The following is a 26,730-nucleotide window of genomic DNA, read 5'->3' on the forward strand; positions in this document are numbered from 1 at the left end:
AATTTAAAATTTTACTTTAAGTAAACATTTGATTACAAAATGTATTTGTATTATAAAAGTTTTAAAATCAACCAGTTTGCTTTTTTCTGCTTATAACACTTAATCATGCAAAGCTTAGTACATACATAAAAGTGATGTACACAATTTTATTTTTTAAAATCACTAAAAACACATACATGTACATACAGTACTACTTATTTTTTTTCAAGTAAAATTTTTTATAGAATTTTTAGGAAACAGTTTACAATGGATTCTGATTACTTCAAATTTAATCTAAAAGACAATGATTTATATTTTAAATTTTCTAATTAAGCTCCAATGTCCTAGTTAATCACATGGCCCTCTCACGGCAGTACCTGCGACCTTAGTAATGCCAGATGCTGGTCGGACACTTTAATCCGGACATCCTTTCGTTGTTGTCCCTCGGCCTCTAACTTCTGGAAGTGTTCGATCCGGTTGATTTTTGCATTGCGAATTCTCTCCCCTTGTGCCTGGTTCTCTGCCTCCTCTTGCTGCAGTCTACTGTGGACGTTATCCCAGCGCTGCTGGGACCTCTGTATTCTAGCTTCCTGTAGAAGAAAAAAAAAATTTATTGTTTTTTCCGTCAATTATTAAATCAATTTCCTCTTCAAATGACTTCAATTTTGGGATATTTGAATTCTGGGTTTTTTTAAATCATGACTTCTTGGCCATTTCTGTAACTATCTGGCCATTTCTGTAACCACAAAATTAATACATGCCAGTCAAACTTGACACAGCGGTCACCCTTATTCAGCAGTCACCCGTCCTATGCAGTCATGTAATTTTTTTTCAGTTATGGAAAAGGAGGTATCGAATGAAGTGACTGTGTGCTAATACTATACAGCCACTCCACTTTATTGAATCATTTACCCAACCAGGAATATTCTATACACAATGCTCTATTTGTGCAAATACATGTATTCCTATTTGATCATTCTTTGAAAAAAAAAGTGAACTACATGTATTCTATAATTCTACATTCTGCATTACATAAATGATGAAAATCTTAGATCCACCCCACCTTTCTCATTTCTGCGATTTTCTCCTCCTCGGCCTGTTTCTCGGCGGTTGCTGCCTCCCTTTGTTCCCTCCTCTGACGCATTGCCTCAATTCGGTTCTGCTCCCTTTTCTTGTTTTCGAGTTCTCGTTTCTCCATCTTAGCCCTAAGTTCTGCTGAAACATATCTCTTTGCCTTTTGAGCTTGTTCAACTGTTTCCTTTTCTTTTTTAAGTCGTTGACGGTCACGCTCCATTTGAGCTAAGACCCGTTCCCTATGGTTATCTTGCATGATTTCCTTCATTAATTGTTCATTGCGGAGGCGCTCGTTCCATTTGTGGTTTCTTTGAGCTACTTTTACCCTTCTGTTGTAAATAAACAAACATTAATTATTACTTAAACACAAATTCCCTTGCATTTAGTGTCATTAACCTGTACATATACATGTACAGTATGTATTACACATTTTCTTGTAAACTTACACCTACCTCAACTAAAATTTTATGTATTAAATTTATCAAATTGATTTCTGCTCAATTATTCTAGAATTCTGGGTGGGTTTTTTTCTTTTTAAAATATGAAGCAAGAAATTTCTTATTGCTCAAGCTTTAAACCTGGATTTTAAAGTGTGGCTATATTTAGGCCTGTAAATGTATAATTCCTCCTCCCCCTGCCACTACACCCACCCCACTCCATCTGCCAATACCCCCCCCCCCCCCTAGGAGCCAGAAAGTGTCACGTTTAAACATGAAATATATAAACATGAAGAGACAATTATACCTGTATTCTCTTCTTGCAGCCTCCTTTGCATCAGCAGACATGGGTCTAGTCACTCTAATGTCCAAGGGAGGGGCCGGCTGGTACCCTCCTTCTGGAGGTTTGGGGGTCCGCATTAATTGTTCCACTGTAGATGTACACTTACTCTTGGCGTATGGATCTACATATTTATATACTGGAGAGGTCCACTCACCTAGATAAAATTTTCATTGAAAAAAAAATTACAGTGTTAAATCAACTTTCCAGTGTAAGCTTCTTCATCATACATATAGGACACTTATTTTTTGTGAAATATTTGTGAAGCATAGATTATTTCCGACTTCCACTGAATCACTTCCTTTTTTAAAATGATGGGAAAAAAAATAAGCACATATACCTTTCCAGATTTTCAATATCTTACTATGTACATAATTATCATATGATAGGGATACATGTACATGTTTCCTAATTCCTTTTCCTTCACCATTTACTTAGAAATGCTAAAAATGCTGTTTTGTAATAAACACAATTACAAAAGAAACAGTACTGTAATAATCAAGCAGATTAAAATATATACCTTGAAAGGTAAAAATCATACAGCATTTATTTTAAATTATTCTAAATTCTAAATTATATGTCACATCTGTAAACAGCTGATGCTGGGGGAGACTTACAAGCATAAGGATATCTGCGGAGGTCCCTGGCCTCTAGCGGGGCCTGAAGTGCGGTGTCCCGGAACGCTCCATGGTTGGGTGGGTCTATTATGTCTGGGATGCTATTTGTTGACCAGTATTTTTTCCACTCTGGCCTGTGGGACTCTGCTGAACGTGGGCGCCGCCTCATGAAGTTGACTAATTTTCTAGGTGGTGCAAAGGCTGAATGGTGGCATCTATATCCTTTCTCATTCACAAATTTGTCAAAATTAAAATCCTCCCTGTATTTTTCTACAAGGAAAGATGCAATATGGATATAGAAATGTGATGATGGTTGCACATGGTACAGAGGTTAAACAATTTTGAATGATTTATTTAACCAGGATATAATTTCATACACTTTTACTACTAAATTCTATAAAACTAATAGTAAAATTAAATACTATTTCACCAGTACAAATAAAAATTGAAATATCGGTAGTTTAAATTCAAATAAATCTAAGTGAGTTGGATACATTTTTCACAAATCACTAACCTTCATCATCAGAAAGAGGCCTTGACCCATTTAACACCCTTCTCTCATTATCCACTTCAAGATCATGTTCATTAAGCTGGTCCTCAAAAGTGACAGACTTCCTTAACATATTTTCCTCCTGTTTGTCTCTCTTCCTCAGAAGCCTCACCCTCTCTTCCTCAATCTCTCGCTCAATTTCTTCCAGTCTCATTCTATGCTTGTCCCTTTCTCTCTCTAAAATTTTGCGTCTGTCTTCCAGGATCGATCTCTCTATATCCTTCTCTTGATTTAAATGCTCCACTTCACTCTTCAATGTTTCTTCCACTTTCCTCTCTTCCACTTTCCTCTCTTCCATAGCACTTCCTTCCTGCTCCTGTTTTATCCTCAGTGACTCCTCTGCCTCCCTCATTCTTTGAATTTCCTCCTCTTTCTTCCTCTGATATTCTGCCTCTGCTTCCCTCTTCTGCATTTCATATTCATCTCTGAGTTTCTGTGCTAACATCTCATCTTCAGCTCTTCTTCTATCCACTTCCTCTCTGACCCTCATGTCCTGCTCTCTCTTCCTCATCTCCATCTCCATCATTCTCATTTTTTCCTGTCTGACTATCCTCTCTTCCTCTTTCCTCCTCTCTTCCTCTTTCCTCCTTGTTTCCTCCTCCACTTCCTTGTTGTCTTTCTCTGTTTGTCTCTCATCCAGGAGGAGTTTGTGTTCCATCAGTTGAGATACAACTCTGTCGTTCAGCTCCTTTTGCGTGATACTGGTGCCTTGATAAACATTCAAAACTACAGTTAAAGATTTGGTTAAGAAAGATACAAATCAATAGTCTTAACCTAAAAATTCTGCAACTGAGTTCAGTGATGAAATCAACAATAATCAAATAGCATGTCCAGAAAATGTGCTTAAATTTCAGACTTTAACAAAATAAATGTGGACTAGCTCTGATTTAATCCTTATTGATTCAAATTTTTGATAGATTTAGATGTTACAAATTATAATCAATATCATAACATTTACATGAACCTTTTCAAAGATTTGTTACTTTTTTCCTCTGACAAACTTGAAATTTTTGTTATCCCCTTGCAACAAAGTTGGAGGGGATATAGTAACATGCTTGCGAGTGTGTTGTGGGTGAGTGAATGTGTGTGTAATGGAAGTGAAAATTTATATCTTTCTTAACATTTTTTTAAAAACTTTCTTAAAAATATACCTGGTACAAGTTTATTAATATCCTCGCTCTTCACTGTTGACCTTGTTTGTAACATAGTTTCATCAGGTTGCCTTTGAAGTTGGGGATAGACAGGAATGTAACCATTTCCCCAGGGGTAACAATCCATGAAAACTGGGTCATGCTGGAAATGAAAGGGATGGGGTGGAGGGTACTCTGAGGGGTCAGCTCTGGGTCCAGATGTGGGGTAACCATCCAAATTCTCCTTAGGGTAATTGGGTTCCTGATTCTGAAGGGAGAGCCTAGCTTCCTTTGGCATTTTTAGTTCCAATGTCAGTCGTTCATAGACTTGTTCTGGAGTCCATATGGCAACATCCATAGGAACTTTTTCAGTTTTGCCATTTGCAAAGGTGACAGTAATTTGTCTATCATCAGGCCCTTAAAAAGAAGATATTAATAACTGAATTTTCAAATTTAGCAGTATGCGCTGTATATCCTTATCATTGTGCTAGCTAACACTGATACTGATTTTAATCAATATCTAGCCCCTTTCTTGCTGCTTCTAGATCTAGCTCACATATGCTAATTCAAGTACAAGCTAAAACTGTATACAGAGAAAATTTCACCCCCACTTTATTTATCCCCCTTTCACCCTACTGTCAGGTGGGCAAATTAATATGGGGTGAATTCAAAGAAACAGTTTAATTTCTTAAACAGAACTGTGACTGGGCAAATTTAAAATGGGCCAAAATTGTTTGCAAATATGAAAGGGCAAAAATAACATGGGGCAAAAATAACCCTGTATACTGTATATAGGATTAAAACAAAATTTATACAGATCATTTTTAAGGATCGTGAGTGCTAATTCATTACTACATGTAATACTAATCAGTTGAAGTGGAATGTTTTGCTTGATTCTGAGCTCACTAATTCATGGGTTTTCTTTTTTTACAGTACCACATATTAAAAAGTGGTCTATTATTTTTTATTATATAAAGAAGCTTAGCTTAAAGATAATTTTAATTTAAATTTAACATGTAGATCCTTTTGAACATGATTTAATTTTACATACAGTGTATATACTTTTTGTTCACCCCATCTTTACAATGAAATAGAGGAATGAAAAAATAAGGTCTCGTTTCTGTCAATGTTAAAATTTAAAACAAACAGACTACATGCATTTTCAATCTTCCATTTGCACAAATGCACACCTGCACAAATCAAATGTCTGCGGAGCTTAGCAAAAACATTATTCCAATAGAATCCCTCCAGTTCCCACCCATGCTTTGACAACAGACCTCTGGAATTTAATAAAATTTCTAACAGATAATGTCAGCACTTCAGTGCACATTGAAATTTTGGATGTTTAAATGTAGATAAGATCTTTTTTTGAGACCCTTTTTCCAGTTCTGAACTACTCTTTTGTATAATTATAAGTTAGCCCTGAAAATGCTGACAGTAACTTTAAGGAAAGATCTTGATTAATTAGTTCATCAAAAATATTATACTGAGAAATGTTCCAAGTATACAAACATGCATGCTTTTTTTTCAAGGTTAACTTTATTGATAGACTAATAAAATATAAATTAAGGACATATTTCTTTCATCTCAGCTTTTAATAGTGAGATTTTTTAGAACACAATTAATAGATTTTTTATCACGACTCTCAAATTCTATGCTCCTTAATTCAATAAATTATATAGTGACATAAATTGCAATGCAGGGGTGGATCAAAGATTTTATTATGTTCTTTGGTAATGGCTGTGAATGCTACCATGATGAGTTGGAGGGAGACAATATCCTTTTATATAAAATTAATGTATATTTTTCAGAAAATTAAATTTTGCCCAGAACTTTGAGAGACAAAGGAGACAAGTTTATGCAGTTTGTTAAAAAAAAAAAATTAACAGGAAGATAGGAATCAAAGACTTTTATTCTTGTAGGTCCCCAAAAATGGGCGTTACCAAGCTGATGTTTTAAAGATGTCGTTAAAAACAGTTCGACATTGATTGCATACAGCTTACTAAACAAATATATGCCTGACATGTCGGCAAATATTGACCAATGAAACCAGCTATACACAACCTGACAAGAAAACTTATAGGCAAACATTCAATGTGATTTTTTTCTCTAATGGTACAATTTTACAAACTTTAAAAAGATCAATAATTCTTTCTCTCTCGATCTTTGTCACATACAAGTGGTTATATAGTTATCTGTTTATCAGACGTGGTGTAGCTGGACTTTGAAAACATTTTGTGCCTAATTAAAGTTAACAGCTAGACTTTAAAATCTTGTAAAGAGTATGAGAATTGAAGCCCCAGTCTTAGAGAGAGAGAAAATGAGAGAACAGAGATAGAAAGAGAGGGAAGAGAGATAGAGAAAAGAGAGTGAGGAGAGAGAGAGGAGACAGAAAGTAAAGAGGAAACAGAGAGGTGAGAAAGAGAGAGAGAGAGAGTCTGAATTTATGAATCTGTTGTCCATGAGAGAAATACTATTAAATTATATATTCTAACATTGGCTATGTATTCTATTTAATTAACACCTTGTCTTGAGAGAGACATGAGAAAGAGAGAGAAAAGAGAGGAGAAAGAGAAAGGATAGAGGAAAGAGAGGGAGAATGAGAGGAAAGAGAGAGAGAGAGAGAGTGAAAGGAAAGAGAGAGAAAGGAGAGAGAGAGATAGGAGAGGGAGAAAAAAGAGAGAAGAGAGGAGAAAGGAAGAGGAGAGAGGCAAGACTGAATTTATAAATTTGTTGTCTATGAGAGAGATTTACATTGCTAGTAAATGTCTATATAATTATATATTGTACAAGGGTAAAATGCATCACATTTACAATGTGTCAAGAAAGTGGGAAAAATGTTTAAAATATCCCCTTACCATCCACCTGTCTTCTCTCCTGCCCCTCAATGACCACCCCTGGGCAGAACCTCTCCCCCTCAGGCTCCCAGGTAGCCAGCACCTTGTCCCCAGTCTGAATGGCATGTCGTTTTGCGTCCTCATAATCGATGATGTCAAATATAAACGTATCTTGGTATTTTGTGTCTGTGTATTTCCCGTGCTTGCACGGACCAAATGCAACCAGGAATTTATCTGACAAAATCTGAAATATAAAATAAGAAATTTTAAGCTCTTCTTGCGTTGGGTTAATTCCAATGTTACGGAAGCGTATTTGGGCCACAGCAATATCTTTTTTTAATTTGTTTTTACAAATTATCAATTTGTTATAACAAATTAGTAATTCGTTATGTTTACATGCTTTGTTCAAAACTCTGAGAGATATCTTGCAAAGAGACAGACAAAAAGGGTTTTTTAAAAAATCTCTCTGATTTCATTATTCATACTTAATCATAAACATGACCTCTATACAAGTGATGCACAGCTATTATAAAATATATGTTGTTAAAAACAATATTAAATATAAAATATCTATATATATACATGTAGTCATGTGTTTTAATTACATGATCATGCACTAAAGAAATTCTAATTAAATAAATTTGTAATAGAGCATAGTATAATAATAATAATATATTGTCAGGTAGAGTGCAGGTATGTCTGTGTGAAATAAATTTTTATTAGACTTTAAGTAATTTAGTTTACAAGTGAGCTAAAACTGGCATACCTATAGATCGACATCATAGTTGAGCAAATTCTACAGACAAATAATATTAAATGTTCACTACCTCACTGATTTATCTTTGTGTATAATTAAGAAAATTAAATAAATGAAAGTCATAATAAGTTATAAACATGCACATCATATTCCATACCCCGTTTTATGATTATGAATTTTAATTTATAATAGAAGAATCTAGCATAAAGGGAGACTACTGAGAAAGAAAGAACCCAACAGCCATTGTTTGTGTGTCTCTGTACTGAGAACTTACATCTACACCACTCTCCTACAAAAAATAGCCAAGAAATATTTCTACAAATGAATACACATTAAAGGGAAATTCTATAACTTTTTTATTACATTTTTTTTAATGTAAGGCAATCAAACAAATTATACTAGCAGAACCCAGACAACTTTTCCACAACTCATATATGCTTTTGGGTTTCATGTCTAAAGAGCCTGGTTAGCCATATGTCTAAGCTATGCCTATTCTGCCTCAAAATTAGTTTTGAATATTACATGTATCAATTAACATTTTAAGAGTAAAGTTCTCGATTAACTTGAGTGTATTTAGCAATACTATTCATTCCAGCACACTGGCTTACTTTTCTATTTAATTTCCTACTATCATAACAATCATAACAAAACAATCTGGCTTATATTTAACCACAATTGTGGTTTTGTTAATAATCCAAATAATCTAGCAGGTAGGTATTGGATTTAAATGAATTACAGGTTGCACACAGAACAATTTCACAGAAATTACACGTATACAAAAATTATTTACCATGAGTATTCAGTTGTACAATGTTACAGTAGTTAATTAAATTGAAAAGATTTTAATTAACTAAATTGATATCTGTCAGCTCTTGTCAGAAGTGTATTCAGACTACTTCTCATTTTCCTATGTAATAATTACATTAACGGAAATCAATGAAATAGTATGTGATACCATGCTCACTGTTGTATAATTTCTGGGTAAACCTTCACTATTAGAGCAAATTTCTCAATGAGATCATGCATTTTGATGTGGGTTTTTTTAATGCATATCGCATAAATTCTGAAATGATCGATACACTGTTTTATTATCTGAAGCTCTGATTTTATTTGTTTCATGAATGCTCAAAGATTTGAAGAAAAATAAAATTGATTATTTTAATTTTTTTAATTGGGGGATCCATAATTAATAAGAAAATTTAATATAATCTTATTAAGTCATAAATTGTGTTGAACAATTATATTGATATAATTTACAAGGATATAAACATTTATCTTTTATTTAATCTTTATAATAAAATTTTAGTCAATATCATTTGACGTGTAAGTTTTTAACATAAATGTACATGTATATATACATTGAAACCTGATTTTAAGATACATATAATGTATATACCATCTAACAATAGGCTTCACCTAAGATACCCACTTTTTAATATCGCTATCTGTGATAAAACAGGTCTAGAGGGAACTAAATAATTGATTTTACGATGGAGTAGAGGGGTTTTATCATAAATCTTTAATAAACCCTGCTCTAACATCAGAGTGCATTTAACACTGAGTACTTGAGTCAGTCTGGGTGGAAATTACACTTCTGAAGTTCTGAGTCTATAATCTAAAGTGTTCAAACAAACTTTCCCTAATTCGATGGGGATAAAATTGGGAGTACTAGTCTAGTTGAATTAAAGACTGATATTAGCTGGTTTTTGAATAATATGATAACACTTTTTTTTTTAAAATTCATAATAATTATGCAGCATGCAAAACAATTAAAATAATAAAAACTGAATTGAAGTACCTTAATGTCTTTTAATTAATCAAATTCATCGAAAATCAATTATGAAATTCTAGTTATCATAATTGCTAATTATGTGAAAACAGTAATTATTATAACCATGTAGAAATCTAAATTCAAATACACATGTATAGTTACAGTAAATATTCTACCTTATATTCAGCTACTAAAAAAAGTACACATATCAGAAAAACAAGAAATAAAATTGCAGTATAGGATGAAATCAAATTACCTGACTCTGAACTGTTCCCATGTAAAAATACCCATCATCAATCCTTCTGGCTAAAACTCTCTTTCCAATCAGCAGGGCCCCTGCTGCTGGAGAAACGTTGGAAGATTCAACAGAATTTAACATCTGGTCTTGAGCCTTAAGCCATCCCTTAGCAGGTCTGTATCTGCTCCATCCATGTGGAAAATAATACCTATACGGGTGGAAAAACCAGTGTTTCCAGGTTTCCCCATAGGGGTAACATAGTGGGTCAAAGACAGGGAGGGGATGGGTGAGCATGGACACACGTGGGGTTAATCGGAGGCTTTCTTCAGGGTCCACCAACAGGGTGGTGGATACTCCACAGTTTTTGGTGGAATTGTGGATTGTTCCATTCATTGTTCTAATTATTCTCTCATGAGCGTGGTCAGCACGGTAGATGGGTGTGATGCGTTCGACACATCCGTGAACAGTGAGCGTGACTATGTGAAAGGATCCAAATGACTCCACGGCTAGATCTTCCAAAAATTCTATCGCTATCTCATCTGGAGAATCCTCAGAACACAAATATATGCAGTGGATTGGGCGGTTGTGGCCGGATAATCCAACCTGATCCAAAATGTCTTGTGGATGTTGATCAGGGAGACCATCGGTCACTAAGTAGACGGCTTCACAGTTACTGTCTGATAGAGCTGTCAACAACGCCCCCTGGGTGTTGGTTCCAGTCTTAGCACTAAGATTTTTCACCCAGTTGGCAGCAACAGCCACAGTCTCTGGTGTACACTTCACCATTTTGTCCGACCACTGGGTAACGTCTGAATTAAACTCGATAATGTTGAACATGCAGTTTGTTGACTTGTTGGCCTGTTTTAATAAAGTTTCAATCAGATGTTCTTTTACGACATCCATGCTCTTGTACATACTTCCAGAGGTGTCCACACAAAATGTGACATTTCTCTCAAGGACCTCACCAAAGATGGTAGGAATGCCCTTGATTTTGGGAATCAGTGGATTAGCCATTTTTCTGAGACAGCTATTTGCAAACCTTATTCCCTCCCTACAGCACAAAAAATAAGGTATACATGTATATACACAGTCACAAACTGCATTCTATATATATTTTGATCACTACATTTATTAACTGATCACTGTCATTGAAAATTAGAAACTCAGGGTTAAAATTTATATGAATGTAGAAATTTACATTAAAATAATAACGGCCGAGAGAAGGTATATGTTTGTATGGTACGTGGCATTTTTCACATCCTTTTATTAAAGAATATATTACAAGGTATATACAGGTTTAATTATAATATATTAGACATTAATTACAGTTCCATGTTTACTTATGTCATACATTCAAACGATAACACGTGTGTATACCTGTACACGGTGTAAAGTTTGATTTAGTTACAATTAGCACATCAAAATTGAAAATCATTTATAAAAGCGATCTTTTTATAATTTGGTAGCAAAATAAATGACAATCCTAATTATCTGGCATTCAAACTACGTGCCAAACTTACCTTAAAGTATGCTTAATTCCATCTCAATCCAAAAGATTTCTTTACCTCCGTTTACAAAGCACCTGCTGTTGCCAAGGAAGCCATATTTTGATAATTTGTAAATAAACCGTAGTTTCGAATTTTTCATTAGCCTAATAAACAGTTTACTAATTAATTTCAACTCCACTGAGAGGAAATATTTTTTTGAAAAAGTATACAGACTCTACATTTTATTGTTACCTTTTGCATTATCTTTCTAATAGTGTTCTTTTCATCGATTTACAAGAACAAGAGAAAATTTTACATCGGATAAAATTGAAAATTCTATAAAAATAATGAGTTGTCGCTCTTATGCTTATAGTTACATAGCTGTTGCAACTGAAAATTTCCTATGCTCTAATTTGAAAAAAATTACAGTAGGCAAGGTAGCCACTACATCTGCAACAGGCACTAAACTCGCTTGATTTTTTTTAAGGATTGTCTCCTTAGTATACTAGGCAAGGCCGTAACTACCATTGAGGCCAGTGAAGCAAATTCCTCATTAATTTTTTTTGAGTAAATGAAAAAGTTTTACTTTGAGCTTAATTTAATTATAATTTATTTAAAAATAATTAATATAAATTATAATTTAATGATACTTTCAGCTTATATGTTTCAATTTCTGTAAATCGATCATCTCACCATGCTCACCAGGTGCTTCGTTATAGTTTAGGAAGCATGTAAAAAAAAAAAATAATAATTCAAAACGTAAAACTTTCAAAGATTATTTCTTTAATTTGCTAAAACCAAGGTTTCGGGACCCCCCCCCCCCCCGAAAACACCCGTCAGGATTCTATCCTGGACCCGCTAGGGACTCGGGTGGCCCCTAGATCCCTTGTCTCACTAAAAAATTAAGCCCAGTTACGGCCTTGCTAGAAGTCAAGTGAGTTTAGTGTCTGTGTATGCAAGTAGATAGTACTTTTTCATAAGTTCATAGATTGGTTGCGTACGGTATAATAAAAATACGTTTTTATCTATTGAAATGCAAAAGTTCAATCTGTCAATCTGTTAGCATAGTGAGTATGGATATGGTTGAAGGGGAGATCTCATTATTTTGAACAATCATAAACTCTTACTTTTTTATTTCAAGGTGTGTGTGGGGGGAGGGGGGTATCCACACTTCAGGTGCCTGTGTTCGTACATTTAGTTCTTAGAGCATCTTCGCTATAGCCAAGTGCATGTTTCTGATCCGTTACTCTGCTACACTCTACTACACTACTGAGTTAATGAGGAGTGTACCTGTAGCTGATCAGAAGAACACTTGACAATATAGCGAAGACGATCTAAATGAATCGGTCTTCACGCAGACCTTCACGTAGCATTAATTTTGGGAAGGGGGGGGGGCAGAAAAGTTATTGAATACTTACCCGAAAAATCTTTTGACATGCAAATTATAAAGGAAATACATGTATTGATAAAACTAGAAAAAAAAACTAATTATGTGTGTTAATGCACAGGCAAACTCTTTATTAATATTCTCTTAAACGATCCATTATCTATACAGCTATATATTGCGGTTTTTCCCCGTAAATGGCGTCAAAATTGCTCTATTTTAAAAATTGCAGACAATAAATAATATTTGTGTTCGTTTTATTTTGCATTTCCAATGTATCATTTTAGAAACATATAGATTATAGCCATCAGAATCCAAGGATATGTACAGTGTATTAATACATGTACGTAACTACGTATCCATATTATGTCATTGAGGACCTCTATTTAGTTCATAATAATATTTTTCGTATAAAAATATATGTAACACCCCTATCCCCTTACCTCAGACAGGTCGGACCTGGGGAACATATACATTCCTTGATGATATGTGCCATCCCTACAGAAACCTTTTTACTGCTACACGTACATGCATGTAGTTTTTTGTTTTGTTTTAATTTTCATTGAATACTGTTGAAAAGTCGAAGGCTGGTCCTCCAATTTTTGCTACAATATGGTCGAACTCTACAACATTAAATCACTGTATATCCAGCTCTGTTTGTCGAAAAGAAAAAGGAAATCTGATATCCCCTTTCCAGTAAATAGGTTTTTCGATATGGGGCAGATTTAATTTCACTTATTCTGATAGTGTAGATTTGGGGGGGGGGGGGGTGTCAAAGTGCTAGCTACTCTCCCTCTCCTTTGAAAAAGGATCCCTAATAGATTATATTGTTTTTTAATGGGATAAGGTTACTTTTTTGTGATCATATATAATGTGTAACCTTGTCTGATGATACAGATGTATACAGTATATATGGCCCGGTCGATGATGATTGAGTTATGTTTCTATTCTGTCACTGGAATCTGTTATATATTTGTTACGGTGTAAAATATGACCTTTTTGGAATTATCATAAATTACTATGCGAATTAACTTTTCGGACTTCGTGTAAATTGTTATTAAAACTTTTCGTATATTTCCGCAAATGTGTTAAATTCTATAAATTCCGCACAGCCTTGATCCCACCGAGGCACAATTAGAGATGGACACTTAATCCCTTAATTGACTTCTGTTTATATTTATTGACACTTAATCTTTCATCTACTTTAATTCTATTATATACATGTCGCTAAAATGTCATCATTCGCTCAATAATTGTTTAATGCTTGATTTCTTAATACTTTTTGTTGATCCTTTTATTTTGTTCTATCGTTGTTCAATATGTATGTTTTGTTGTTAAAAATTATATAGAAGTTGGAATCAGACCTTCGGTGCTGATACATCCCAAACTCATGTAAAAGTATATTCCATGCTGATTCTATATAAAAGTACTAAAACTATAACGCGTGTTGGCTTATTGGAGGTTTTATGAATCTGGGTTCAACAATCAGAGGAATACTCAGGGTTGGCCCAGAATTAGAATTTGACGGACAAACCATACCGTAATATATTTACAATATCAAGCAATAGATGACAGGGAGAAGGATTGATATAAGTTTTTGAACTTGTTCTCAACTTATATATCTAGATTTTATGCTTGTGATTTTCAGTTTTTAAATTGGAGTTTAAACTGTACTATCTATGCTGTTTGTTTCACTAAAAATTTCATTGATTAAAAAATACCCTTTTTAAAATAAATATTACAACTCTTTTTGTGGCTATTTTTTTTTTTTTCTTCAACAAAAACATTATATTTTAGCACCATAAAATGTAAAATGTTTGTAATTTCTTTACATCACATAATTTAACAATAATTTCAGTTATTTGTTGGTGTTCCGAAGATATCAGATATCAATAGTTAGAATAATCTAACTGTGTCTCGGGACAAGCCCTCACCACAGTTAGAATACGTCCCATATACATGTACTTGCAATGTAGCAAATCGGAGTGGATCCACTCCGAAATGATTTTGAAGAATACAAAGGGAGTTGCACTAAAAATAACTACCAAATTAATCATAACAAACCTTTTGAGATGGTATATGTCTTTTAACCTAAAAAATAATACATATAAATACGAAAATTCAACTCATTTTCTCAACGTTTTTTCCTCGCTTCAAATTTAACGCCATGTTGACATTCGGAACTCTCTGGATTGTTCATAGAAAATGCACAGAGTACGAGTTATCGCCCGTGTTTATTGAACATCTATAATTTAAATGATAACATGTTGAAGGAAAATCATTGTAAAGTACTTTGTAATCCTGACAATGCAGTTCATTCTAGAAGGCTATGCGAATTTTTACATGAATGTTTTGAATTGCGTTCTAAAAATAGAGCACAATAATATATATTTAATGCATTAATTAGTTTATCTCTGTCCATATTATACTGTTTATACTATTTGCATAATGATTATGTATAACTTCAAGTTGTAAACGTAGTTGACTTCACTGATTTGTACACTTGCATGTATGTATGTACTTTAGTATATGTTTTAGTAATCTGAAAACACACTGTATTTTTCATTTTGTTCGTAACATGGTTGTATGCCAACATGATTGGTGAATCAATAAATTGAATTGAAAATTGAAATTATTTTGCAACATTGTCAATACACGGAACGAATTCTATCGTTAAACCGGGTCCGTAGGACAATATCATTTTAACGATAGAACATTCTATCTAAGATATCAAATGCGATATTGAAAATTTTACAGCACAAATTTTGTTAAGAAATTGCATGATTATAGAATTCTCATATTAGAAATTTTGACTTGATGATTTCATAAATTTTATTATCCTTAATGATCAATATTTCACATTTTGTAAACCATCCCAGAAAAAAACAATTTAGGGCCTATAGTGGAAAATTCAGGACAAAAATTGAGTTCACATGCGCAATGAATTTTTTTTAAGATTTTATACAAATTGGTTCTTAAATGGAATATAATTTAGTTAAAAATGAAATGACCATATACTGTTTTATGACTGAACCCCTTTATTTTAAAATGTCTATATCAAGTATCAAATTCCCACTACATAATATGCATCAGAAAACATTTTCCAAATTTATCCGGTTATATGAGTTTTGTTCACTTTTACAAACTAGTTCCCTGTACTCGTGAGAACTAGTAAAGTGTCCTTGTGGAGGAGACAACAATAACATCATGATGTCGCGGCGGCTGGTGTCCAGTTTGGCCCAGCTTTGTGTGCGGAGTCCACGCAGAAGTATCCACACCTCGTCTGTGCGTTTAGGAGGCTCACATCCGCGAGGACTTCCTCTAGGGTAGGCTAAGAAAATAAGGTCATTGTAGAGGGGGTTGTCAGATATTTGGGCACTGGAAGTGGAAGTTACAAATGTGAATAGAGTGAATATTTACATGTATATACTTTTATTTTACATTGACTTCCAGTGCGCATGGTCAATACTTATGTCCACTTGGCAAACGTGATATAAATTTACAGTGCAAAAAATGCGGAAAAAAATTCCAAAATATATTTTTATTATTTATCAAAAAATGTTGCAAATTTGCATAAATATTGAATAAAATATACATTGATTGCAATAAGTTTGGACAAAAAAGTGCATTGAATGCAATAAGTTTGGACAAACAAGTACATTGAATGCAATAATTTTAGACAAGTCTTCATTTATATGTACAATCTGAGAGATTGATACACAAGAAGTTTTGGATCTTTTGTGGGATCAGAAGAGAATATGAGTAGTGATGTCAAATTCCGTTTTCTTAATGTCGATTGTGATGGTAGAAATCTCGGCCAAATGACATTACGGCCTTAAGAGGTCGGCCAAAGATTATTGACCATATTGACACATTAAACCTTGTAAAAAAAAAAAAACACCTTGGACCAAGCAAAATTTTTGAACAGACTAGCCTGACCAGGAGTTAATATACGTATTAAAGTGTAGTACTTCACGTTGTAGCCGCAACAACCCAGGTTCGAATCCTGGTCATGGCACCAAATCTGCAATAGGAACGAAGAAAATGTATGGCTGGACCGGGAATCGAACCGGGACCCCTGCATCTCTAGTCAGGTGCTCTACCGAATGAGCTACCCAGGCCGATATCCACGGACCAAACTATTACACTTTATAAATAAACATTTTGCTTAAAGTGTTCAAAAGCAGCAATGTTTATATTATCTTTTCTCTAGGTTGCTTTTAAGACTCTACTGGTATATAGAACAAATTAAATTTATAGTCATATACTTGCAAACAAAAAAACGGGTGCAATTTTTTTTCTTTTATGAATAAAAAAAACTTGCATTAAAATAGCTAAATCAAGTTACTTCAAGTAGCTACATAAAGCCACCTAGTAGATAATTCAAGCTACGTACATGTAGCTAATAAGTAATATAAACCTGATAAATAACATTTGTGCAGGTCAGTTTCATTTTCATTCTTTTTTTTTTTTTTTTGATGGGGGATTGAGGGGGGGGGGAGGGGGGGTCCCACTAGGTCACTAAGGTGAGGGTTATGGTTCAATAGATAGTTTTCCAATAAGGTGATTTAAGCAAGAGTTATTTCCCATTAGGGCTTTCACGGTTCCCCGAAATAACTGAAAACCGCAGTCCAAGTTGTTCGGTTCAGTTTCAGTTCCATTTTTTCGGTTCGGGTCAGATTTATATTTTAGAATTTTTTTTTTATGCGAAAAATGATGATAACAGTGATAAATAAATATCACAACTGAAATATACTTCATCCATGACAAAACACTTGTAATGAAAGGATGGGATAATTATCAAAACTGGCAAGAATGGTCATGTTGAAGCGAATCGTTGGCCTCGTAGTCCCAAACACAGATATTAAGACGTTAACATGGTTAAGATTAGTTTTCATGGTAAATTTAATGTAACAAACTAGAAACTCATTGAGAGCAATGAGAGGTCTTCCGTCCGATTTTGAAAATAAAAATGTAAATTCAAGCTGAAAAAGTGACACTCTGGAGATTTAACCCTGGTCGTCAGTGTGAGAATCCAACGTGCTAACCATTACGCCATTTCAACTCCTACTTCAAAGTGAAATTGACAAATATCAAGAGTTTGGATTTATCAATTCGAAAACAAATTATATATTTAGTATTAAGAAAGGAGGTTCTCTTAAACTTACAAATAATACAGAAAAATATTGAAGTTGAAAAATTTGATTTTTTAAATTCACTTCCAGAAGCGACCCGAACTAACGACGACGCATGAAAAGGTCCCTTTGCCAATCTAGAAATCGTGTTCTATCATCTCTAAAAAAAAAAAACACTCGACATCATTTATAAAGTTGAAAACGTAAATTTAAGCAAACAAATTCGGGATTAAACCCAGATCGCCTTCGTGAAAATTCAATATGGAAGCCACTACACCAGCGCATTTTTACCAGCCATCATCAATGTTAACTTTGTATCATTGCCTGAAGTAACGAGCGTCAGGGAGGTTAAAAGTTTTTTTATATAGTGCGGAATTATAGTATGAGAGTTAGCTAGCCAAATTTTGTGCAAGCAGATTCACATCGGAATTCGTTACTTGAGTTTAAACAATAACAAATAATCTATTACTGAGGAACTGATGATACTGTTTACTTCCTTTATTCTTTGTGTATTCAACTTTTTATTCCATGCAATTCCATATACCTGTATTTCATACAAACATGTCCGTGTAATCTTTTTCTGCACTTCTACATCAGACCATTTTTCTACTATGAAAGTTGAGTCACGATACATTACGTCACGAGTAAATCTTCGCGCCTTTTCTTTGAAATGTATGTTCTATTGAATGGTCTCAATTCTCATATATATTATTGTATGTACCGTACAAATTACTCATTTTATTGCATTAGGAGGTCAGATTATTTATGTTTTCGAAGACAGATTATCCATTTCATAATCTGAAAGATCCAACAATTCCTTCATATTTCATTGATCCTTATGGTAGTTTCGTTCAACAAGACGCTCGGATGTCTCCGTAAACTCCAACCTGCCAATCGGCAATCCTCGACTGACTCCGCTACGCTCCATACAAACCTCGGAAGTGATTGGTGGAGAAATATGCATCATATCGATTACATTTCTCCGCCGGAAACTGCCTTGTAACTCATTTCATATTTCACTCTGCATAAAGTTCTTCAAACATTTTTTTCTCTTGTCTAATTCTTCCTTGGATATTGGTTTTGATCACAACATCATGTAAGTAGTCTTTGAAAGCAAATCATAGTGTTGGGCGTGCTTGAAAGTAACTCAGACTTTAAAGGTATAACATTTGGAGGGATTTCAAATAAGATAACATGACTGTATCAGCAACATGGTAGAACACCATTGACGTCCGAGGTTAGCGTGCGAGGAACGAGCCAACCGAGGAGCTCCGAGTGCCGACCTGCTCGTCGGAGTTTGGGAAGACAGCTTCAAATTTTAAAATGCGAATATCTAGAGTTTAGATTGATCAATTTGAAAACAAATTATATATTAAGCATTTTCAGAAGTGCCTCTATTACCACTACTACTATCAAAGAAAAATATTGAAAATCAAAAAAGTTTTAAAAAATCAACTTTTTAAATTCGCATCTGGTAACGACCGGAAGTAATGACGACGAACGAAAAGTCACGTCCTGGCAAGTATTTATCACGATCTATAATCCCTGAAAGTTTCACATTGACATCTTTTACCGTTCTTGAGATTATCCGCGGACAAAATGTCATTTTTAAATTCAGAAAATGGTCCGTAACTTGGCACCAGAAGTAAATTTCCAAATTTTCTCTCGGATAAAATAACTTCAGTTTACAACATATTGTTCCTGCGAATTTCATGTAAATCCATCAAGTAGTCTTCAAGAAATCGCGTGCACAAAATTCGATAGGCGGAAAAATAATAATAATAAGAAGAAGAAACAGTAGAATCACTATAAGGTCTTCAGTGAAGACGGAAGACCTTAATAAAGATTTTTAAGTTTTATTCCTGAAATTAAGGTTTAAAATAGAAGTAAATAACCAAACCGAAAAACCCGAAACCGAACCGAAAATTTACAGAACCGACCCGACCCGGAAAAATTATGGAACGATGACAGCCCTATTTCCCATGGCCGCCATATTGTAGGTCAACATCCACAGATCCTTTCATTATTCAACCAAGTTCAATTTGTTATACTGGGCACTGGGGTAAAGATAACACAGTTTTTCTTATGAATATACGTTTGTTAAAGCTTCTTTTAAATTAATTCATAATTTCAATATTGTAAATATTTTTTCCCATATATTTTTGGCATGCATCTTTTAAAATTGGTTGCTCAAAGAGGAGAATTCACTACTTTGACCTACAAGATGGCAGCCAAGGGGAATAACTCCTAGGAAAAATACATCATAGGAAAACCATCTATACTAGAGGCCTCTTGTTCATGTTGTTAGATATGATTTGTTCATAATGTACCTGGTACATTTTGTTTCAGAGAGAGGACCTACAAGGTATCCATTGGACGCCCAGCCCCTAACGATGTTATGTGGATCATTGGAAATGTACTACTTCTGGTTGGATTTACACGGATCTCTTACTTTATGATTGCACATTTTGATCACTGGACAGTATGTATTGATTTACTAGAAATATTTTGTCTATGATTCAGTGTCACATTTATCGTCAGTGCATGGGAGCAAGAAGTAAGAAATTTTTCTGCTATGTTTAAACAAAACAAACATTAGAACATGTAGAAGATTGCTCCAAATAATATGCTGTCATGAAATTGACTTAGGTTCTTTAAAATGTGGCAGGCAGTTTCAATCACTGGTGGCAAGCTCGCTTGCGTGTAGTAGACTAGAAATTCAGGGAGCTCTGGTTTGAATCCTGGTCTTGTTAGCTCTACTGGTCAGAGACCAGAAGAGCTTATGCGATAGTAAGGTGTCCGTCGTCCATCCGTCTGTCTGTCTGTCTGTCTGTCTGTCCGTCCGTCTGTAAACAATTTTTCAAAACGCTACTCCTCCTACAGTTTTGGTCTGATTTCAATATAACTTGGCACACAAGTAGACTACACTAAGATACATAATTCTGTGTATCGGTTTTTGATTTCAATGAAGGGTGTTGCCATGGTTACTAAAAATAGAAATTTCTGTGAAAAACTTTCAAAATGCTACTCCTCCTACAGTTTTGGTCTGATTTCAATATAACTTGGCAAACAAGTAGACTACACTAAGATACATAATTCTGTATATCTGTTTTTGATTTCAATAAACAGTGTTGCCATGGTTACTAAAAATAGAAGTTTCTGTGAAAAACTTTCAAAACGCTACTCCTCCTACAGTTTTGGTCTGATTTCATTATAACTTGGCACACAAGTAGACTATACTAAGATTCATAATTCTGTGTATCGGTTTTTGATTTCAATGAATGTTGTTGCCATGGTTACTAAAAATAGAAATTTCTGTGAATACATTCAAAACACTACTCCTCCTACAGTTTTGATCTCTTTTCAATGTAACTTGGCACACAAGTAGACTACACAAAGATACATAATTCTTTTTATCGGTTTTTGATTTCGATGAACGCTGTTGCCATGGTTACTAAAAACAGAAATTTCCTTGAAATACGTTCAAAATGCTACTCCTCCTACATTTTTGATCTCATTTCATTATAACTTGGCACACAAGTAGACTACACAAAGATACATAATTCTATTTATCGGTTTTTGATTTCGATGAACGGTGTTGCCATAGTTACTAAAACTAGAGATTTCCTTGAAATACTTTCAAAATGACTACTCCTCCTACAGTTTTGGTCTGATTTTAGTATAACTTGACACACAAGTAGACTACACTAAGATACCTAATTCTCTATACCATTTTTGGATTTTGATGAGCGGTTTTGCCATGGTTACTAAAAATAGAATTTTTTTGAAAAACTTTCAAAATGTACTCCTCCTACATGTTTTGTCTGATTTCAGTATAACTTGGCATACAAGTAGACTACACTAAGATACATAATTGTCATTATTGCTTTTTGATTTTGTTGAATGATGTTGCCATGGTTACTTAAATCAAAATTTCTGTAAAATTATTTTAAAAGACTACTCCTCCTACAATTTTATTCTGATTGCAATAAATCTTGCCACAAAAACAGACTAAACCATGGATCATTATTCTATTTATTGCTGTTGCAAAGTTTCAAGTCCAAGTGCTTCTTTTATCTTCCTATATAAGTAAAACCAGTAGAGCTACAGTCTCATCAGAGAATTCTGGTCTGTCTTATATTTCTCCTTCATCAGTTACATTAATTTAACAACATTAATATCTCTAGTAGAAAAATATGAAGTTCTTGTAGGCATATGTTTATTACTTTAACCGCATCAAAAACTTGGGGAAAAAATTAAAGGTGGCTAATTCTTCAAGAAAATGATGAAAAAAAAATCATGATTTGTACTCAGATGACTATAAAGGTCCCTTTTTAGCTCACCTGAGCTGAAAGCTCAAGTGAGCTTTTCTGATCACATTTTTCCGGCGTCCGTCTGTCGGTCCATCTGTCCGTCCATCTGTCTGTCCATCTGTCTGTAAACTTTTCACATTTTCGGCTTCTTCTCAAAAAACACTGGGCCAATTTCAATCAAACTTGCCACAAAGTATCCTTGGGTAAAGGGGATTCAAGTTTGTTCAAATGAAGGGCCTGGCCCTCTTTCAAGGGGAGATAATTAGGAATTACTGAAAAAATAATGGCATCATTTAAAAATCTTCTTCTCAAGAACCATAGGGCCAGGAAAGATGAAACTCATGTGGAAGCATCCTCAGGTAGTGTAGATTCAAATTTGTTCAAATCATGACCCCCGGGGGTAGGGCGGGGCCACAATGGAGGATCAAAATTTTACATAGAAATATATAGGAAAAATCTTTAAAAATCTTCTTCTCAAGAACAGCAAAACCATGATGAGTCATATTTATATGGAAGCATCCTCAGGTAGTGTAGATTCAAGTTTGTTCAAATCATGACCCCTGGGGGTAGGGCGGGGCCGCAATGGAGGATCAAAGTTTTACATAGAAATATATAGGAAAAATCTTTAAAAATCTTCTCAAGAACAGCAAAGCGATGATGAGTCATATTTATATGGAAGCATCCTCAGGTAGTGTAGATTCAAGTTTGTTCAAACCATGACCCCCGGGAGTAGGGCAGGGCCACAATGGAGGATCAAACTTTTACATAGAAATATAAAGGAAAATAACTGCAAACCATGATTAGTCATTTTGATATGGAAGCATCCTCAGGTAGTGTAGATCCTGTTTTGAATGATGACCCACAGGGGTAGGATGGGGCCCAATGGGGGATGGAAAGTTTTACATAAGAACATATAGAAGAAATATTTCTTCTCAAGAACAGAAAAGCTATGTTTGTCATATTGATATGGAGGCATCCTCAGGTAGTGTAGATTCAAGTTTGTTCAAATGATGACCCCTGGGATAGGGAGGAGCCACAATGGGGGATCAAATTTTTACAAAGGAATATATGGGAATTTTTTTTAAAAATCTTCTCAAGTACAACAAAGCCATTTGTTACACTGACATGGAAGCATCATCAGGGGTAGGGTGGGGCCCAATGGGGGATGGAAAGTTTTACATAAGAAATATAGAAGAAATATTTCTTCTCAAGAACAGAAAAGCTATGTTTAGTCAAATTGATATGGAAGCATCCTCAGGTAGTGTAGATTCAAGTTTGTTCAAATGATGACCCCTGGGATAGGGAGGAGCCACAATGGGGGATCAAATTTTTACAAAGGAATATATGGGAAATTTTTTTTAAAACCTTCTCAAGTACAACAAAGCCATTTGTTACATTGACATGGAAGCATCATCAGGTAGTTTAAACCCCCACCCCCCGGTCTTTTCAATACTGAACTGATTTGTGCTTTTGCCTAGCCAATGTGCTTAGGTGAGCGATGTGGCCCACGGGCCTCTTGGTTACTTGTTCTAACATTCTTTTAGCTTCTTCAAAGCCACTGAGCAATGCATCCTTAGGTAAAATGAGTTCAAGTTCACTTGTGCCAAGACTTTTATGTCAAACCATATCTTTTCCAGATTGAAAAAAAATTAAGAAATTGTATGGAATCTAACCTCAATAAATATCAGGGGTAGAAATGTCAAAAACTTGAGTAGAACTTGATATCTAATGATGATTAAAGTTTGTTTAATTCAAAAATTTCAGAAGTAAAAGAATTGTGAAAATATCTTAAGTCTCAGTGATATATAAAAAGCATTGCTCTTAAACTTGGGTCAAGTTATTCATAAAGGATGATCGATATTTATTTGTCATTGCTGCACTTGATAATTAAGTTTTATTTTCCATTTTGATTTATCATATTGTGTACTGTGTGATATAATATTACTTAAAAGTACTGTAAGCATGAATTAACTAAATTTTTACTAGCTATAACGTTTTATTATTGGACTTTACCCTGCACACTTTGAATATTTCCCATCTGTTTTAGGGCGGTCATCACACACTTCCTGATGCCTCCCAGTGGACCGACGAGGAGCTAGGTATCCCCCCAGATGGGGAGGGTCTGCTAAAATCAGAATCTAGCTAGCCGCCATTAACGTTTACCTCTTCTGTATACTGTACATGTATATAAAAATTCAAAGACTTGTTGACTGTTGTCATGAAAGAATTCAAATAGGAAAATTCAGTGCAATTTGTGCCAAGTTTTCTCAACAATGTTTTAACTGAAGAAGTAATGCTTATTTTGTGTATTGTGTGCATGAGAAATTCATCTAAGCGAAAAATAATTGAAAAATAATTGAAAAATTCTTCTTGGTTTTATTTATCTTGGTGTTAATTGCTTTATTTGAAGTAGGAGACAGGTTATTTAAAAAATACAAAAAAATTGAACATAATGGGGATTTTTTTTACTACTGCATAAACTGTTCAGAAAATATATTAAAATAAAATACTAGAGGTACTGTGAGCACTGAGCTCACAAAATGATATCCGTGCTCCTACATAAGTACACTAAAACACACTTATAATAAGGTGCCAAGGACGGACAATTTTGCTTCGTTATAAGCGTAATTTGTTATATCCGTTAAGCATTAAGTATACAATTTATTTTAAAATCAAGGGGAATTAAAATTACTTGGCTTTAAGCCTCATTCAGTATAAGCGTGTTCGCTAAAAGGGTGTTTTACTGTCTAATGGCAAAGTCCTAAGTTTTGTTATGAGAAACCCCAAATATCTGTCTGTTAGAAACGAAGAATAGAGGGTGCACAAGGGCACTGTCATAAAGATTCTGTGAAATCTCTTAAGTTTTATTCAGTGGTGTGGAAGAAGATGGAGATGGTTACCCCGATATTACAGAAAGAATGACGGGTGTCTTTGTTTTTCGATGGGAAACCCTAAAATCTGTCCGTGAAACGTAAAATAGGAGGTGTACAATGACACTATGTAAGAAAGTTTCTGTGAATGTAAATTTTTCAGTGGTGTAGGAGAAGTTGCGGATGAGAGATGGGTGCCCCCAATATTATAGGAAGAATGGCAGTATAAATAGTTTTGCTATAGGAATTCCGAAACTCCAAATATCTGTCCGATTGAAAAGTGAGAAAGAAGGTGCGCAGTGACACCATGTTTGTTTGTTTGTATGTTGTTTAACGTCCCTCTCGAGAATTTTTCACTCATATGGAGACGCCGCCACTTGCCGGTGGAGAGCTGCAAATTTTGTCCTATACTCGTCACTTACGGCCATTGAGCAGTGAGGGATCTTTTTCGTGCCAGCATCTACTGCGACACGGGACCTCGGTTTATACGGTCTCATCCGAAGGACCGGTCTCCACGTCCCACAGTGGGATTCGAACCCGCGACGTAAGTGACACCATGTAATGAAGACTAGTAGGGTGAAAATTCAGATTTTAACTGAAGCCGATTGGGATTTTAGAATGATTTCTTTGTTTATAAAGCAAAGTGAATGGAAAACTTCTTTGTAAAATGCATATGGTTGTTTAATTTTTTTTTAAAAGTTACAGTTATACTTATGTACCATTCAGATATTGTATTTTTTTCATCTAGGACAGACACCTTTTTCAGAATTTTCTCCACTTAAATGGTGTTAACTAATTGTATATATATTATTAAAGTTAACGCCATATTATTGCTAGTTCAAACAAGTTGGCCATATATTCCCCGCTTGAAAAAGTTGTGTGGGGGGGGGGGGAGGGTTATAGTGATAGGGATGTCCGTCCTTCCGTTTGTACAACTTATAAGTGTATACGTCCATAACATTTGGGGGTAGCCATCCCTTATCTGCATCTCCTCTTACACGTTTATGAAAATTTTATGTCTAATTTTTTTTTTTTTCATGTGAATTTTCAATGTGCTCAATATATGCATGCTTGTTTCTACAGCAACTGCGGAACGGTCGTAGTAGAACATACCTCTGAAACACTGCGACAACCAATAGACCTCAGGGCTTGGTCTTATGAACATTTACGGGGAAAGAGAAAGAAGATGGGTGAACATGGCGTTCAGAATGCCTATAATAGCTTTAGATACATAAGAATCATATTCAATTTTTGAATGAAGTATTTAAAGTTCTCATTATTGTAATTATGACATTATGATAAACAAAACTTTTCTGAGAGAAAAAAAAGAAATTATCGAAAAAAGTATTCTTTTATTTAAAAAAAATAATGTGGTATTTATGGGATTCGAACCCTAGCGATAAAAATCCTGAATATATTATTGATTTGATACTAAGACGCTTACGACTACACATCTCCGGAGGAAAAATGATACTTACTGTAAAAGAAATATTTGTTGGGGATTAAATTTCGTTAATTGCTAACAATTATGAACGAAATTGAAGCGTACATGAAATTTTTATATGTCATTGACTATATATTGAATAGGGTTACTTTCAAACAACGAAATTCAATGCCCACGAAACCTTTCAAGATTACAAATCAACGAAATTTTATCCCCATGAAAATATGTGCTTCTACAGTAAATCATGTGTGTGAAATGACCCTTGGCTTGTCCATATAATCTATTACACATTTGATTCCTTTATTTTATTGAGGGAAAAAAAACGTTAATAAATAATTTATATTTCTACACATGTATTTTTAGGTTA

At 34.4% G+C, this 26,730-nt stretch overlaps 2 protein-coding genes across 2 annotated transcripts; one reads left to right on the forward strand and one right to left on the reverse strand.

Annotated features, from left to right (window-relative positions):
- Nucleotides 1-309: 309 nt before the first annotated feature.
- Nucleotides 310-10,766, reverse strand: LOC133200463 (uncharacterized). The gene is made up of 8 exons (XM_061336252.1): nucleotides 9,749-10,766; nucleotides 6,986-7,208; nucleotides 4,149-4,544; nucleotides 2,962-3,705; nucleotides 2,448-2,717; nucleotides 1,798-1,987; nucleotides 1,043-1,382; nucleotides 310-569 (listed from the first exon to the last, which is right to left on the reverse strand). Exons 1-8 carry the CDS (start codon nucleotides 10,742-10,744, stop codon nucleotides 345-347), a joined length of 3,384 nt encoding a protein of 1,127 aa, XP_061192236.1. The 5' UTR covers nucleotides 10,745-10,766; the 3' UTR covers nucleotides 310-344.
- Nucleotides 10,767-15,751: 4,985 nt separating this feature from the next.
- Nucleotides 15,752-24,413, forward strand: LOC133200645 (uncharacterized). Its single transcript, XM_061336425.1, has 3 exons — nucleotides 15,752-15,927; nucleotides 20,086-20,218; nucleotides 24,097-24,413. Exons 1-3 carry the CDS (start codon nucleotides 15,809-15,811, stop codon nucleotides 24,193-24,195), a joined length of 351 nt encoding a protein of 116 aa, XP_061192409.1. The 5' UTR covers nucleotides 15,752-15,808; the 3' UTR covers nucleotides 24,196-24,413.
- Nucleotides 24,414-26,730: the final 2,317 nt, after the last annotated feature.

Source organism: Saccostrea echinata, unplaced genomic scaffold (assembly GCF_033153115.1).
Source record: "Saccostrea echinata isolate AGI-Se365-2 ecotype Australia unplaced genomic scaffold, CSIRO_AGI_Sech_v1 ptg000040l, whole genome shotgun sequence".
Classification (NCBI taxonomy): Eukaryota; Metazoa; Mollusca; class Bivalvia; order Ostreida; family Ostreidae; genus Saccostrea; species Saccostrea echinata.